The 13322-nt window shown below is 41.8% G+C and overlaps 1 protein-coding gene across 1 annotated transcript in view; it reads right to left on the reverse strand.

The window, feature by feature from the left end:
* LOC309556556 (uncharacterized protein) overlaps positions 1-13322 on the reverse strand; it is a 113985-nt gene that overhangs the window by 43978 nt on the left and 56685 nt on the right. Inside the window, exon 11 of the mRNA XM_082259004.1 lies at positions 6220-6439. Within this exon, the coding sequence (XP_082115130.1) occupies positions 6220-6439 (220 nt within the window). The remainder of the gene's footprint in view (positions 1-6219; positions 6440-13322) is intronic.

The following is a 13322-nucleotide window of genomic DNA, read 5'->3' on the forward strand; positions in this document are numbered from 1 at the left end:
ATTGGCATCGGAGGTTGCTCCAGCTAGTCCTCCAAGGGCATAGAGACGAGTGGGGGCCATCTTCCTCTGCCTCACCAGACTTTCTGCCCTGCAAACAGCTGCATCAGATCACTTCCAGGCTTTACTGACGGCTCAGGTAAGCCCGAAAACGACCATGCAGAAACGCCCATAGAAAAAAACTATACCAGGGTTATATGATGGTACTGAGATTCCTTGAGTTTGTCAGTTGTTTGTGCTAGCAGCTTTTATATGATTTGGGTTGGTTAGTGCAGTATACACATTTTTCTATATACCAGAGTTATGGCAGCTAGCTGCTGCCATAACACCGGTATTGAACGTCATTGTAATGACTTATTTTTACTATGGGCTGGTCAGTAAGTGGTTCAAAAGGAAGAATTTCAATTGAAGTCTACCAATATCCATACCAAGCACAGCAAAAGAAAGATTATGGAGGAAACCAAGGTAGATTACTATGGATTGTGAAAGAAGAATGGATGAAAAGCAGAATTGGTGAGCTCCATGGTTACTGTACATACAAATGTATATTATGTGTGCTGTTACACTTATATGTAAGATTTAATGTAATGCATAGTTATGGTAATGTCTATATAATTAGTTATTATACTGCCATCTTGTGGTTGTTTTGGTTGTTGCACTTCCCCTTTCTTCCTTTCCCTTCTGTGTTCCCTCCCATGTACTTCTTCCTTTTTTATTTATGCTTGTGGGGATGAAGATGGCCACTTCTGTATAGGCCACATGCAATCGGCTCGCATCCAGGATCACATTACCATGTTTTGACCTGCATAATACGGTCTTTCATTCATCTATCGCATCTTGTTGTCTGCTGTAACTGCTGCTTGCAATAAAACCTATGTGGATGGAAAAAGATGTGTTTTGGCGAGTTCAGCTATCTGATGAAGATTGTCCACGGTGATTATATCTGCTCATACAGGCCAGGAATATGTCTCAGCAAGGGATAAGTCACTAATACAACAGTTGGAGTCAGAATATGATGTATTGTTTGTACAGTAACAGAGCTCACAGATCATTCTATTTTTCAGTCGTTTTGTCATACAGCCTTTCAACCAGGGTGTTTTCAGGTTTCTTCAGGGGTGCCCTGGCAAAATGCCTACATTTTCCCAAAAAATCATATACACACCATTGGGTGGATAAAGCCTGCCTTTAGTTACACAAAAGCCACAGATTTTCATTCTGTACCATTATCACCAACTGGCTGCCGGCTTCTTAACAACCAATGATATTGATTGATAGGGAGGACAATTCACAGCATTCTTTTTTTAACCTTCCCTGCCCCTCTCCATCAGCACTGGGGTCACATTAGCTAAGTGATGGAGAGAAACTAAGGAAGAAGAAAAAACTGCCAGGGTCACTAAAGAATAAAATAGAGAAGTGGCCATATGGGATTGTCACCCCTAACACCCATTTGTTTTATAAATACATTTTACTCTAATAGAGGGCTATGATGATTGTTAAGCATGTGTCTCTCTATGGCTGCTATGCTGGTTCTCTCCGTTTTGTGTTTCAGGTGACAAGCTGCCTGCTGTTGCTAGGAAGATTAACATCAGCTGCCGAGTACTGAATTAGTGACAAATCTTTTGGTGGGAAACATCTAGGCAATGAGTGTAACCCTTTACTTATATCCCCTTCTGCCACTGGGTGGAGTCCGCATTTACCTCAGGTCTGTCATCTGGACTCACCACTGGATTCTCCTCAGCCTTCCTTCTGGATCTCTCGACCTGCTCCCCCACCCTTACTCCCCTTTGTTATTTCCCCTCGTCGCTGTCCACCTTTATGTGGGTAACGTCGCCCACTTTATAGGTGGACAGTGGTTGGTACGGTGTTATTGGTATAAGATATTGCTGCTTGAGTCTTAGTGACTAGGCAAAATGGGGGGTCCCCCTAGGGTGTGGGACTTTACCGGCAAACAAATATATAAAAGTTAAATAATTTTATTAACAAATTTAAAATGTATCTCAGTGGATCTGAAGCATTACATAAATAATACAAAGAACATGAATGATGTGATGGCAAAAAATATATATGGCTGAAGAAAACAGTGATGCATATACTCAGAGGTATATGTTGGTTTCTTGAAGGAAATCCTCCCACCCGACGCGTTTCAGGCACGCAGGCCTTTCTTCAGGGGTCTGAAAAGTGGGGAGGTTTGTGATTTCCTACATAACATAGTAAATATTGTATAAATTAATTGCATAGAAAATTATGTCAGTTTCAGTATATTTCAAGCATTCAATGTTATACCTGTAGAAAGGATCTGGATATAAAAGTTTCGTTCCTGTAGGTTACTTGGGATGTGACAAGAGGGTCACTACTGCTAAAAGAAAGAGAAAAAGGATTCCGCTGTGTTGAGTGCCGATGTATGCACCCCTTGGTCCCTGGGGGTGTGGGTCTTCCCAAATGTGGCCCCAGCGAGGATGCCTGAAAGGAGGTTGCACGTGTCTCTGTGTGAACGTACTGTATATGTAGGAGAATCAAATTATTTAAAAAATGTATTCGAAGGAATAAATGATCTGATCTTGGGATAGGTATAGAAATAGGGGGGAGAGGTACCTTGTGATAAATGTATCAGCACTTCTGATTGAGAGGATGTGCCTGTTGTACTGAAGATCACAGGGTAGGGGGTGTTGTAAGTTAGTAGAGTCCGCTGAAATATATATATATATATATATATATATATATATATATACCTCTGAGTATATGCATCACTGTTTTCTTCAGCCATATATATTTTTTGCCATCACATCATTCATGTTCTTTGTATTATTTATGTAATGCTTCAGATCCACTGAGATCCATTTTAAATTTGTTAATAAAATTATTTAACTTTTATATATTTGTGGAAGTGTGTTTGCCGGTAAAGTCCCACACCCTAGGGGGACCCCCCATTTTGCCTGTTCAGTCCAGGGATGTTGGCAAACCACTTCCAAGCTTTCACATAGCTGGGGTATATTTCTTCGAGTTTTAGTGACTAAGCATGTTGATCTGTTAATGGTTAACAGCGGTTCTGTTTGGTATTTAAAGTTAAAGTTCATTTCATAATTAAAATTGTTTTAAACCCAATCAAGGGGCCGCGGCCTAAACTTTTCCACAATCCTTGTTGTGTATTTATTTTATATTTTAGGTATGTTCTTACGGTATGATGGGTGTTAATGGGGTGTACAATCCCATGGAATACTAGTCGGTACCAGTGTGCAAATGTGTGTGTGCTTTGGAAGAATAAATCATCTCCAACGTTGTATGTCCTACATGTTGTAGGACTATTAGTTTCATTTTTTTACATTTTAGAATGGGGTGCCTAGAGATTGTCCACAATTTTAAAGGGTGCCTTGCAGTGGCAGAACTACCAGGGGTGCAGCAGTTGCCACTGTGGGGGGGCCCGCTGTCTCTGGTTAGGTTACACTCCAGACGAAACAGGGACACTTGCTTCACAGCACAGTGGACCGCCCACACAGTCTCCGCAGGGTCCGTGCTGCTGCAGGCTGATGAAGGGGCATTCAGTCTGAGAGCCGAATCTGCTGACCCAGTACAGTGATGGGGAAGGAGCTGCAACTGTGATTGGTTGTGATGCTGAATGAGGATGGATGTCACAGGAGACACGTGGAGCATTTTGCCTTTAGATATACTTTAACCACTTGCTGACCACCAGCAGTACATACACTGCGGCAGGTCGGCTCTGCCCCACGAAATAACGTTACTGTACGTCGCTTTGCGGGACCATGAGTGGGGGCACACGCCCATTCACTTTAGGGGAAGTTGATCTGCGGGTCCGGCGGCCGCGATTGCGGCTGGGCACCCGCGATCACTCCATGTGGAGACAGAACGTTGTAAACATGGTAGACCGCTGTTCTGTCAGCAATGAACACAGGGATCCTGTGTTCCTCCTATTAAGGAATACAGATCTCTGTGTTCATTCAGCAAGCCCATCCCCCACACAGTTGGAAAGCACCCCCTAGGGACACATTTAACCCTTTGATCGCCCCTGGTGTTAACCTCCTTCCCTGCCAGTGTCAGTAGTACAGTAACAGTGCATATTTTTAGCAATGATTACTGTAATACTGTATGTCACTGGTTCCCCCAAAAGTGTAAAATGTCAGTTAGGAGTCTGATCTGTCTGCCACAATGTCGCAGTCCCAGTAAAGATCGCCGATTGTCGCTATTACTAGTAAAAAAATAAATAAAAATGACAAATCTTTCCCCTAGTTTGTAGACGCGATAACTTTTGCGCAAACCAATCGGTATACTCTTATTGAGGTTTTTTTTTACCAAAAATATGTAGCAGAATAAAAGTTGGCCTAAAATAATGAAAAAGTTAGATTTTTAAACTTTTTTTTTTGGGAATGTTATATTGCAGAAAGCAAAAATATGTTTTTTTTTTTCCAGAATTGTCACTCTTTTTTTGTTTATAGTGCAAAAAATAAATATTGCAGAGGTGATTGAATACCACCAAAAGAAAGCTCTGTTTGTGGGGAAAAAAGGACATCTATTTTAGGGTACATCGCACGACAATTCTCAGTTAAAGTAGCGCTGTGCCGAATAGCAAAAAATGGCCTGGTCATTAATGGGGAAAACCTTCCGGTCCAGAAGTGGTTAAGCAGATGTAACAAAAAGGGGGGTCAAAGAGGATTTTTATTTGAGCTAAAAAATACCACTGTACATAAAATAGTTCTATTGTATTAGTTTCCCCTCTCAGACTCAGCTAGCAGCAATCCATTTATGTTCCATGGGTGCTTAACCTGTGGCCCTCCAGCTGTTGCGGAACTACAAGTCCCATCATCTGCGCCTTTGGGAGTCATACTTGTAACTGTCAGCCTTGCGACGCCTTATGGGACTTGTAGTTCCTCAACAGCTGGTGAGCCACAGGTTTTTCACTGGTGTAAATGGCATCGTCAGATATTTGCCAATTCCTGCTGCTGTTTTTGCCACCTGTCCATACACTTTAACTGCTTCTGGACTGCCCACCGCACATTTACTGAGGCAGGGTGGTCCATCTGCACAAAGCGCCTGTATGTCGCTGCTTCTTCCTGGTCTGGGGCGTGCACACTCTATGATTGGACACAGAGGGAACCAATCAGCAGGTCTGGCAGGCGCAATGTCTCCCGGGACCCGCAGATCGTTCCTGAGAGAGGCAGAAGGCAGATCGCCATTCTCTCAGGGAAGAAGATAGAGATCCTGTGTTCCTGCTAAACAGGAACATGGATCTCTGTCTTCCACCAGTCAAACCACTCCCCACACAGTTAGCAAGCACCCCCTAGGGACACATTTAACCCTTTGATCACCCCTTGTCCTGCGTCATTAGTACAGTAACATTGCATATTTTTAGCACTGATCACTGTAATAATGTCACTGGTCCCCAAAAAAGAGTCAGTTGGGTGTCCAATTCGTCCACCGCAATGTCGCAGTCCTACTAAAAATGCATTTTTATTTATAAAATAATGAAAAAAAAATACCATAAAAATATCCCATAGTTTGTAGACGTGATACATTTTGTGCAAACCAATCAATATACGCTTATTGGGAGTTTTTTTGACCAAAAACATGTAGCAGAATACATATTGGCCTAAATTGATGAACAAATTCGATTTTTTTTTATTGGATGCCTTTTTTTGTTTTTATTTTTTCAAAATTGTCACTTTTTTTTTTGTTTATAGCTCAAAAAATAAAAGCCGCAGAGGTGATCAAATTCCACCATAAGAAAGCTCCCATTTGTGGAAAAAAAGGACATCCATTTTATTGGGTACAGTGTCGCACGACCACGCAATTGTCAGTTAAATTAATGTAGTGCCTTATCGGGGGGGGGTAAAACCTTCCAGACTGAAGTGGTTAATTATAGGTTGCGGCAGCTGCAGCTATCTGTGGCTGTTCACACAGCCAGCAATTACCTGGGGTGATGGCTGCTGGATGCACAGACAGTGGTGTCAGATTTCCACCAAGCGCCAAAAAGAAGCATCATCAGGAGAGTAGTTGCACAAAGTGGAAGAGTCCACAAGAGCGAGGAACAATGGAAGTTAAACTGCTCTTTACTTGTAACCTAGGCAAAAACAGCCTTTGCGGTGCAAGGGAAGCCCCACTGTGGGGGTCCTTACTACATTTTCCCGTTGATCTATAAAACAAAACCCAATGCCTTGTTTAGTGTTTGTGGTATTAATTGTATTATAGCTTTTCTTTTTTTTTTTTGTTTACCTTTGATAAGCTTTCCAGAAAGTTGTTGAAATCCACATGGAATATATTTCCAATCAGAGGCAGTGGGAAGGGTCCTGGAGGGTAGTTGGCTCCTCTTCTGTTCTTTACCCAAATGGCCACCAGAGCAAGGACAGTGATTGCAAGTCCTAGAAGTGTTGTGGTCCACGCAGACGGCATACCCAGAAGCTGCATAATTAAATGTGATCTCTCTACAGCTAGACTTTACCTTCTAAATACAAAAAAACAATTCTTTAAAATATAAGGCAGACAGTGACCGCATCTGACCTAATCTGTGCTTCTAAAGTCCTAGCGATGAAGGCCAATTCACATTGAAATACTCCGACTTATACAGACATTTTATCAGCAGGCCAGCAAAAATATTTCCTCCTTTGTTGGCTGTATTTCAGGCCCTTCCCTGTTCTCTGCAGCGTTACTGCTACCATAAACACTCTGCATACAACAGAAGGCTTTCTAGCTACTCTGTGCGTGACCTCTCAAGATTCCTCAGTTTGGAGTGATTCATCTAAAGTTTCTTAACCCCTTCACAAGTTAAAACAAATCCTATTGCCTGAACGCAGTTTTGCAGCTTTTTTTTTTTTTTCCAAAGTTATTTTTATTCGTTGTAGAAAAATACTCTACAAAACAGAGCCTTTAGGCATTTCCCAGCTCGAAAAAACACACAGCATAAAAATAAAAAACAATCCCAACAGTACACCTCGATCAATGAGGGTAACAGCATCCACATGACCAAGGTAAGTAATCAGGAAGTGGAAGTTAGGCACTATCATAGGGATTAGGCACATATCAAAATTCAAAAAAAGAAGCAAGAAAACTAAGAGTGTATATATTCCCTGGGAGATGCTAAAAAGGTAAAGAGGGGGTACACAGGGGGAGGTACCATGTCAGGTCAACCCCCATATAGCTGTGTAGATTAAAAATTGAAAACTGCACTCCGACTTGAAGATGAATAAAATGTATTTATTGAAGAATCCAAAAATCCATCATGTACAAAAATATCAGAGACCGGGGGACAAGCATAGTTGACGCGTTTCACGAAGTTAGATTCTAAGCGAATCTAACTTTGTGAAACGCGTCAACTATGCTTGTCCCCCGGTCTCTGATATTTTTGTACATGATGGATTTTTGGATTCTTCAATAAAAAATGTTTTATTCATCTTCAATTCGGAGTGCAGTTTTCTATTTTTAATCGACACATCTGCCGGATCCAACTAGCACCCGACCTGGATGTTTGGACATCATACACCTGAGCGGTTTTTCTTGTGTGTGTATTAACCCCCATAGAGCTCCTCCTCTTTAGAGGAACATAGAACACACATACATTTTAGTCAAGCACAGTATTGTCTCTAGCATTAGTAGTAGAGGGAGATTCAATCCAAATGTCCCAGACCTTTTGAAATTTTGGCGGGCAATCTTTGGAAAGATATGTCATTTTGTACAATGGGACCACCAAACAAACACGTTTTTTCCAGCTCCCCAAAGTAGGGGGTCAATTCGATTTCCATGCCAAAACAATAACTTTTCTAGCATAGAACAGAAGAAGACCCAAATGCGTTCTTGAGACCTTTGAAAAGGCTAGATGTTAGCCAAACCCAATAGACATACAGCCACCATTTTAGGAATGGAAATTGTAGTTACTGAGAAAATAAACTGTAGGACATCGCCCCAAAATGTTTGTTTGTGGAAACAGGACCAAAAAAACATGAAAAAAATCCGCCAGTGTGTCTCCGCACAGCCAACAATTTGGTTCTAGTGTGGGGGAAATTCAGTGTGATCTCTGCGGTGTAAGGTAGACCATGTGGAGAATTTTGAACTGGATTAGCCTATCCCATGTGGCCACCAATTGAGTAAAGGGGTAATCCCAGATATCCTCCTAATCCTCTTCGTCTGGATCTGGCACTTTCACCCACCACTTGGATTGCAAAAGCTCAAGAGCAACATGCAATGATGGCTGGAAAGCCTTGTAAATTGTAGATAAAGGCTTTACCAGATCATCATCATGCAGTAAAGATTCTAGAACTTTTATAGTAGGTTAAGTGTAGAATGTCCAAACTGGGCGAAATAAGCTTAATGGGGTTGCAAAAACTGGAAGAATAAGGCGTTCGGAAGATTATGGTTTTGTTTTAGCTTATCAAAAGTAATTAGGGACCCCTTGTTACAGATGTCAGTCAAATATTTTATACCACGTGAGGCCAAGGGATCAGGGATAGTCAAGAATTTTGGGAGTTTTGGCACCATGGGCATTATCATCTGCCAGGCTCTGATTACTGCCTTCATCAAGAGTTCGAGAGTAAAGAAGAGGGACCGAGCTCCACGACGATATGGAAGATTACTTAGAGCTTCATAGGAGCCTAAGTGAGCCACTTCTAAGACCATAGATGCATGAGGTTGGCTTCACACTAGTGCAAATTGGATGAAGGTTTCCCCACATCCAATTCACATGACAGGAGAAGACGGTTTACACATCTCCGTGGCGGTTGCAGAGCAGATTATACAGGGGTCCTGTGTATCTTTGGTTCACTTTCAGGTCCAAATTCAGGCAAAAATTTAGGCCTGATTCGTCCCTGAAATAGAGAACAGGGAGGCACCGGACCCCTGCTGTGAGCCCCAACTGATGTAAGTGTGAACCCAGCCTTAGAAGCATCTGAACTGACCCAATTATGAGTTTTGCAGCTTTAACATGTGTTAGTAAAAGTGGACATATCATGGCAGGTGAACGATATTGTGTTTTTTTGGGGGGTTTTTTCAGGACAAGTTACTTGATAAATGGTAATGGAGATCTGATTTTATTATCAAAGGAAAACTGGCGCAAAATAGTAGAAAATATTTTTTTTAAATGCATATTTCTTGCTTTTACCATAACTTACCACCAAAGAGCCACCCAAAATAAATTCTTCTGCTTCTGGCAATTGTATTGCAATTTTATCACATATGAATGCTATTTGTTGTTTGTACTCGTAGTAGGGCCTAGAAACAATAATGCCATAGATACTAAAAATACGTTTTTTTTTTTAATCCTCCCCATTATGCACTGACCCTGACCTTTGACCCTAACCCTGACACTGACCTAGATCAAACCCTAAGGCTAAGTTCACATGTAGGTGTTTTGGGGCGTTTTTCTGCTTTAATATCCGCTCAAAAAACGCCCAACAAGACAAATCCTATTCATTTCAATGGCCCCTGTTCACATCTGAGCGTTTTGATGCCCAACGCTCAAAAAAGTACATGAGCTTCTTTTTGGGCAGATTACAGGCATTTTTATTTTTTTCCATTGGTCACTTGTCAATCTAAAAACGCCTGCACAAAATCACCTGTAAAAACGCCTTTAAAACGCCTGAAAAAAACGCCTAAAAAATGCCTGTAAATAGCAACGCCAAGATGTGAAGGTAGCCTGAAATATCCATTTTGTCTTTATTTTATTTTTTTGTATTACTATTTTTTTTTTTTTTTTTTTTTTTTAAACACACTTTTTTTTTTGTTTACAACTTTCTCCTCTCTCCGTAGTCTCCCACCCTCTTGGAGTGTGGCAGGAGAGCCCTGGATATCAGCTGACTGCACAGCGGAGCTGCAAAATAAGTGTTGCGGAGCTGCAAAATAAGTGTTGCGCCGCATTATTTTTATAAAACAAAGGCACCGACTTTAAATTCACCCCCTGAACACACTGTCCCCCATCCTCTCTACAAAATGCCTCCCTGTAAACACAGACCTTTTTTTCTTTTCTTTTACAATTTTTAATTTATTTTTATTTTTTTGAACAACGCTGTTGGGGGGGGGGGGGGGGTCCTTGGGTAAGATATGAGGGATTTAGATGGACCCTTGATGTCTCACTTTTTGGACAGAGAAAGGGATTTAAGACATAGATTCCCCAATCCATTTCTCTGCAGCCTCAGCTTCACTGGAGATGACTGAATAAATGAATAGGAAGTGCTCTGATGCTTCCTGTTTATTCACAAACTGAAGCATATTAAGCACAGTTCACTATGCTTCAGTACTGATCACTCACTGCGCTCATTAAGGAAAGGAGGGGAGCAGTAAATGTGTGTTTCCAAAGGGCCTCTTCATACATAAACATGCAATAAAATATGTGAAAGTGCTCAAAAAATGGATGTGCACTGACTTCTATTGAATTTTTATGTGCGTGTTGATTTGCATTTTAATGCATGTTGACACAGCTTTTTCTGATTTTTGAATTTCTATGGGTCCTTGTAAGGGACAAAATAATAAAACACTTTTTTCAATAGATTTGCATTTACATGCATTGTGTTTAAAATGAATACATTTTAACGCAACACAGCACACATGACACCAGCATTGCGGTGTGAACGCTACACATTGAAACATTTGTCCTTGCAAGTGACCTGCATTTCTCCCATGTGGTAAAATGCAGGTAGGTACAGAATGTGTGAATGGGGCCTGAGTGCTTACAAGGTATGAACTGAACTAGTGGATATTTCACAAATAATACTTAGATCAGGAAGATATGTTAGAATCCGTAAGAGAATTTATGATAACAGTCAATGTACCCAAATTATGATATCAATATTGCAACGGCAAGAGAATAGACAAGCACAGTAGTTCCCAATGAACCAGCAAGGTGCTGTTAAGCGCTGTAGGTAGCTTGTGGTCTATATTAGCGATGTCGCAAACCTAAAATTTGCCGTTCGCCTCCGCAAATGTTCGTGAACGGGCGAACCGCCATAGACTTCAATAGGCAGACGAATTTTAAAACCCACAGGGACTCTTTCTGGCCACAATAGTGATGGAAAAGTTGTTTCAAGGGGACTAACACCTGGACTGTGGCATGCCGGAGGGGGATCCATGGCAAAACTCCCATGGAAAATTACATAGTTGACGCAGAGTCGGGTTTTAATCCATAAAGGGCATAAATCACCTAACATTCCTAAATTGTTTGGAATAACGTGCTTTAAAACATCCAGTGTGTGTATACGATCAGGTATGATGTTGTATCAATCAGGTAGTGTAAGGGTTACGCCCGCTTCACAGTGACAGACCAAACTCTGACAGACCAAACTCCCCATTTAACGCACCGCAAACTACCGCAAACAGTCCATTTGCAGTGGGTACAGTACAGTCCTGACACTCACTGGCAGGCAACTATAAAAAATATATATTTTTTTAATTTGCAAGGTGCTGTGCCACCGTATATATATGAGTGGTGGGCACTGCAGTGGGCACAGTACACTCTGTGGACCTGACACTCACTGGCAGGCCAGGCAACTGCATTTATAAAAAATATATTTTTTTTAATTTGCAAGGTGCTGCGCCACCGTATATATGAGTGGTGGGCACTGCAGTGGGCACAGTACACTCTGTGGACCTGACACTCACTGGCAGGCCAGGCAACTGCAATTATAAAAAATATATATTTTTTTAATTTGCAAGTTGCTGTGCCACCGTATATATATATATATATATATATATATATATATATATATATATATATATATGAGTGGTGGGCACTGCAGTGGGCACAGTACACTCTGTGGACCTGACACTCACTGGCAGGCCAGGCAACTGCAATTATAAAAAATATATATTTTTTTAATTTGCAAGGTGCTGTCCCACTGTATATATGAGTGGTGGGCACTGCAGTGGACACAGTACACTCTGTGGACCTGACATTCACTGGCAGGCCAGGCAACTGCAATTATAAAAAATATATTTTTTTTTAATTTGCAAGGTGCTGTGCCACCGTATATATGAGTGGTGGGCACTGCAGTGGGCACAGTACACTCTGTGGACCTGACACTCACTGGCAGGGCAGGCAACTGCAATTATAAAAAATATATATTTTTTTAATTTGCAAGGTGCTGTGCCACCGTATATATGAGTGGTGGGCACTGCAGTGGGCACAGTACACTCTGACCTGACACTCACTGGCAGGGCAGGCAACTGCAATTATAAAAAATATATATTTTTTTAATTTGCAAGGTGCTGTGCCACCGTATATATGAGTGGTGGGCACTGCAGTGGGCACAGTACACTCTGACCTGACACTCACTGGCAGGGCAGGCAACTGCAATTATAAAAAATATATTTTTTTTTAATTTGCAAGGTGCTGTGCCACCGTATATATGAGTGGTGGGCACTGCAGTGTGCACAGTACACTCTGTGGACCTGACAGTCACTGGCAGGCCAGGCAACTGCAATTATAAAAAAATATATATATTTTTAATTTGCAAGCTGCTGTGCCACCGTATATATGAGTGGTGGGCACTGCAGTGGGCACAGTACACTCTGACCTGACACTCACTGGCAGGGCAGGCAACTGCAATTATAAAAAATATATATTTTTTTCAATTTGCAAGCTGCTGTGCCACCGTATACATCACTGGTGGGCACTGCAGTGGGCACAGTACACTCTGTGGACCTGACACACACTGCAATTATGACAGAGGAAAAAAAAAATATTTTTTAAACTGCAAGGTACTGTGCCACCCGATATGAGTGTGGTGTGCACACAGTACAGTGTGTGGTGGGTCTGTAGCCTCTCACACACGGCGGGCAGGCAACTGCAGTGCACAATAGATATATATATATATATAGCAAAAAACAAAAATTACTCAAATACCAGCCCTAAAAAGGGCTTTTTGGGGTGCTGTCCTTACAGCAGGAGTGGACCGAGAACACTGACTAACAACTGTCCCTATTAACAGCAGCAGCACTCTCCCTGCTCTCACTAACACACTGCTTCAGAATGATCTAAGATGGATGATGCCCTTGCTTTTTTTATAGGAGATGGGAGGGTGTGGGAGGGAAGGTATGCTGATTGGCTGGAATGTGTCTGCTGACTGTGAGGTACAGGGTCAAAGTTTGCCTCAATGATGAAGTATAGGGGGCAGACCGAACATCGCATATGTTCGCCCGCAGCGGCGGACGCGAACAAGCGATGTTCGCCGGGAACTGTTCTAGTCTCTATCTGTCAGTATGTAACTGGCTGCCCGTATGAGGTAAAAGCAGATAGTTTACACGGACAGTCTGCAGGAGTCCTGCATGGCACCCGCAATCTGCCGATCATGGGTGCAATGCTTTGCACATAGACAAATTCCGCTGCTCCAGATAAG

Source organism: Pelophylax lessonae (assembly GCF_965119305.1).
Source record: "Pelophylax lessonae genome assembly, chromosome: 5".
NCBI classification, from domain to species: Eukaryota; Metazoa; Chordata; class Amphibia; order Anura; family Ranidae; genus Pelophylax; species Pelophylax lessonae.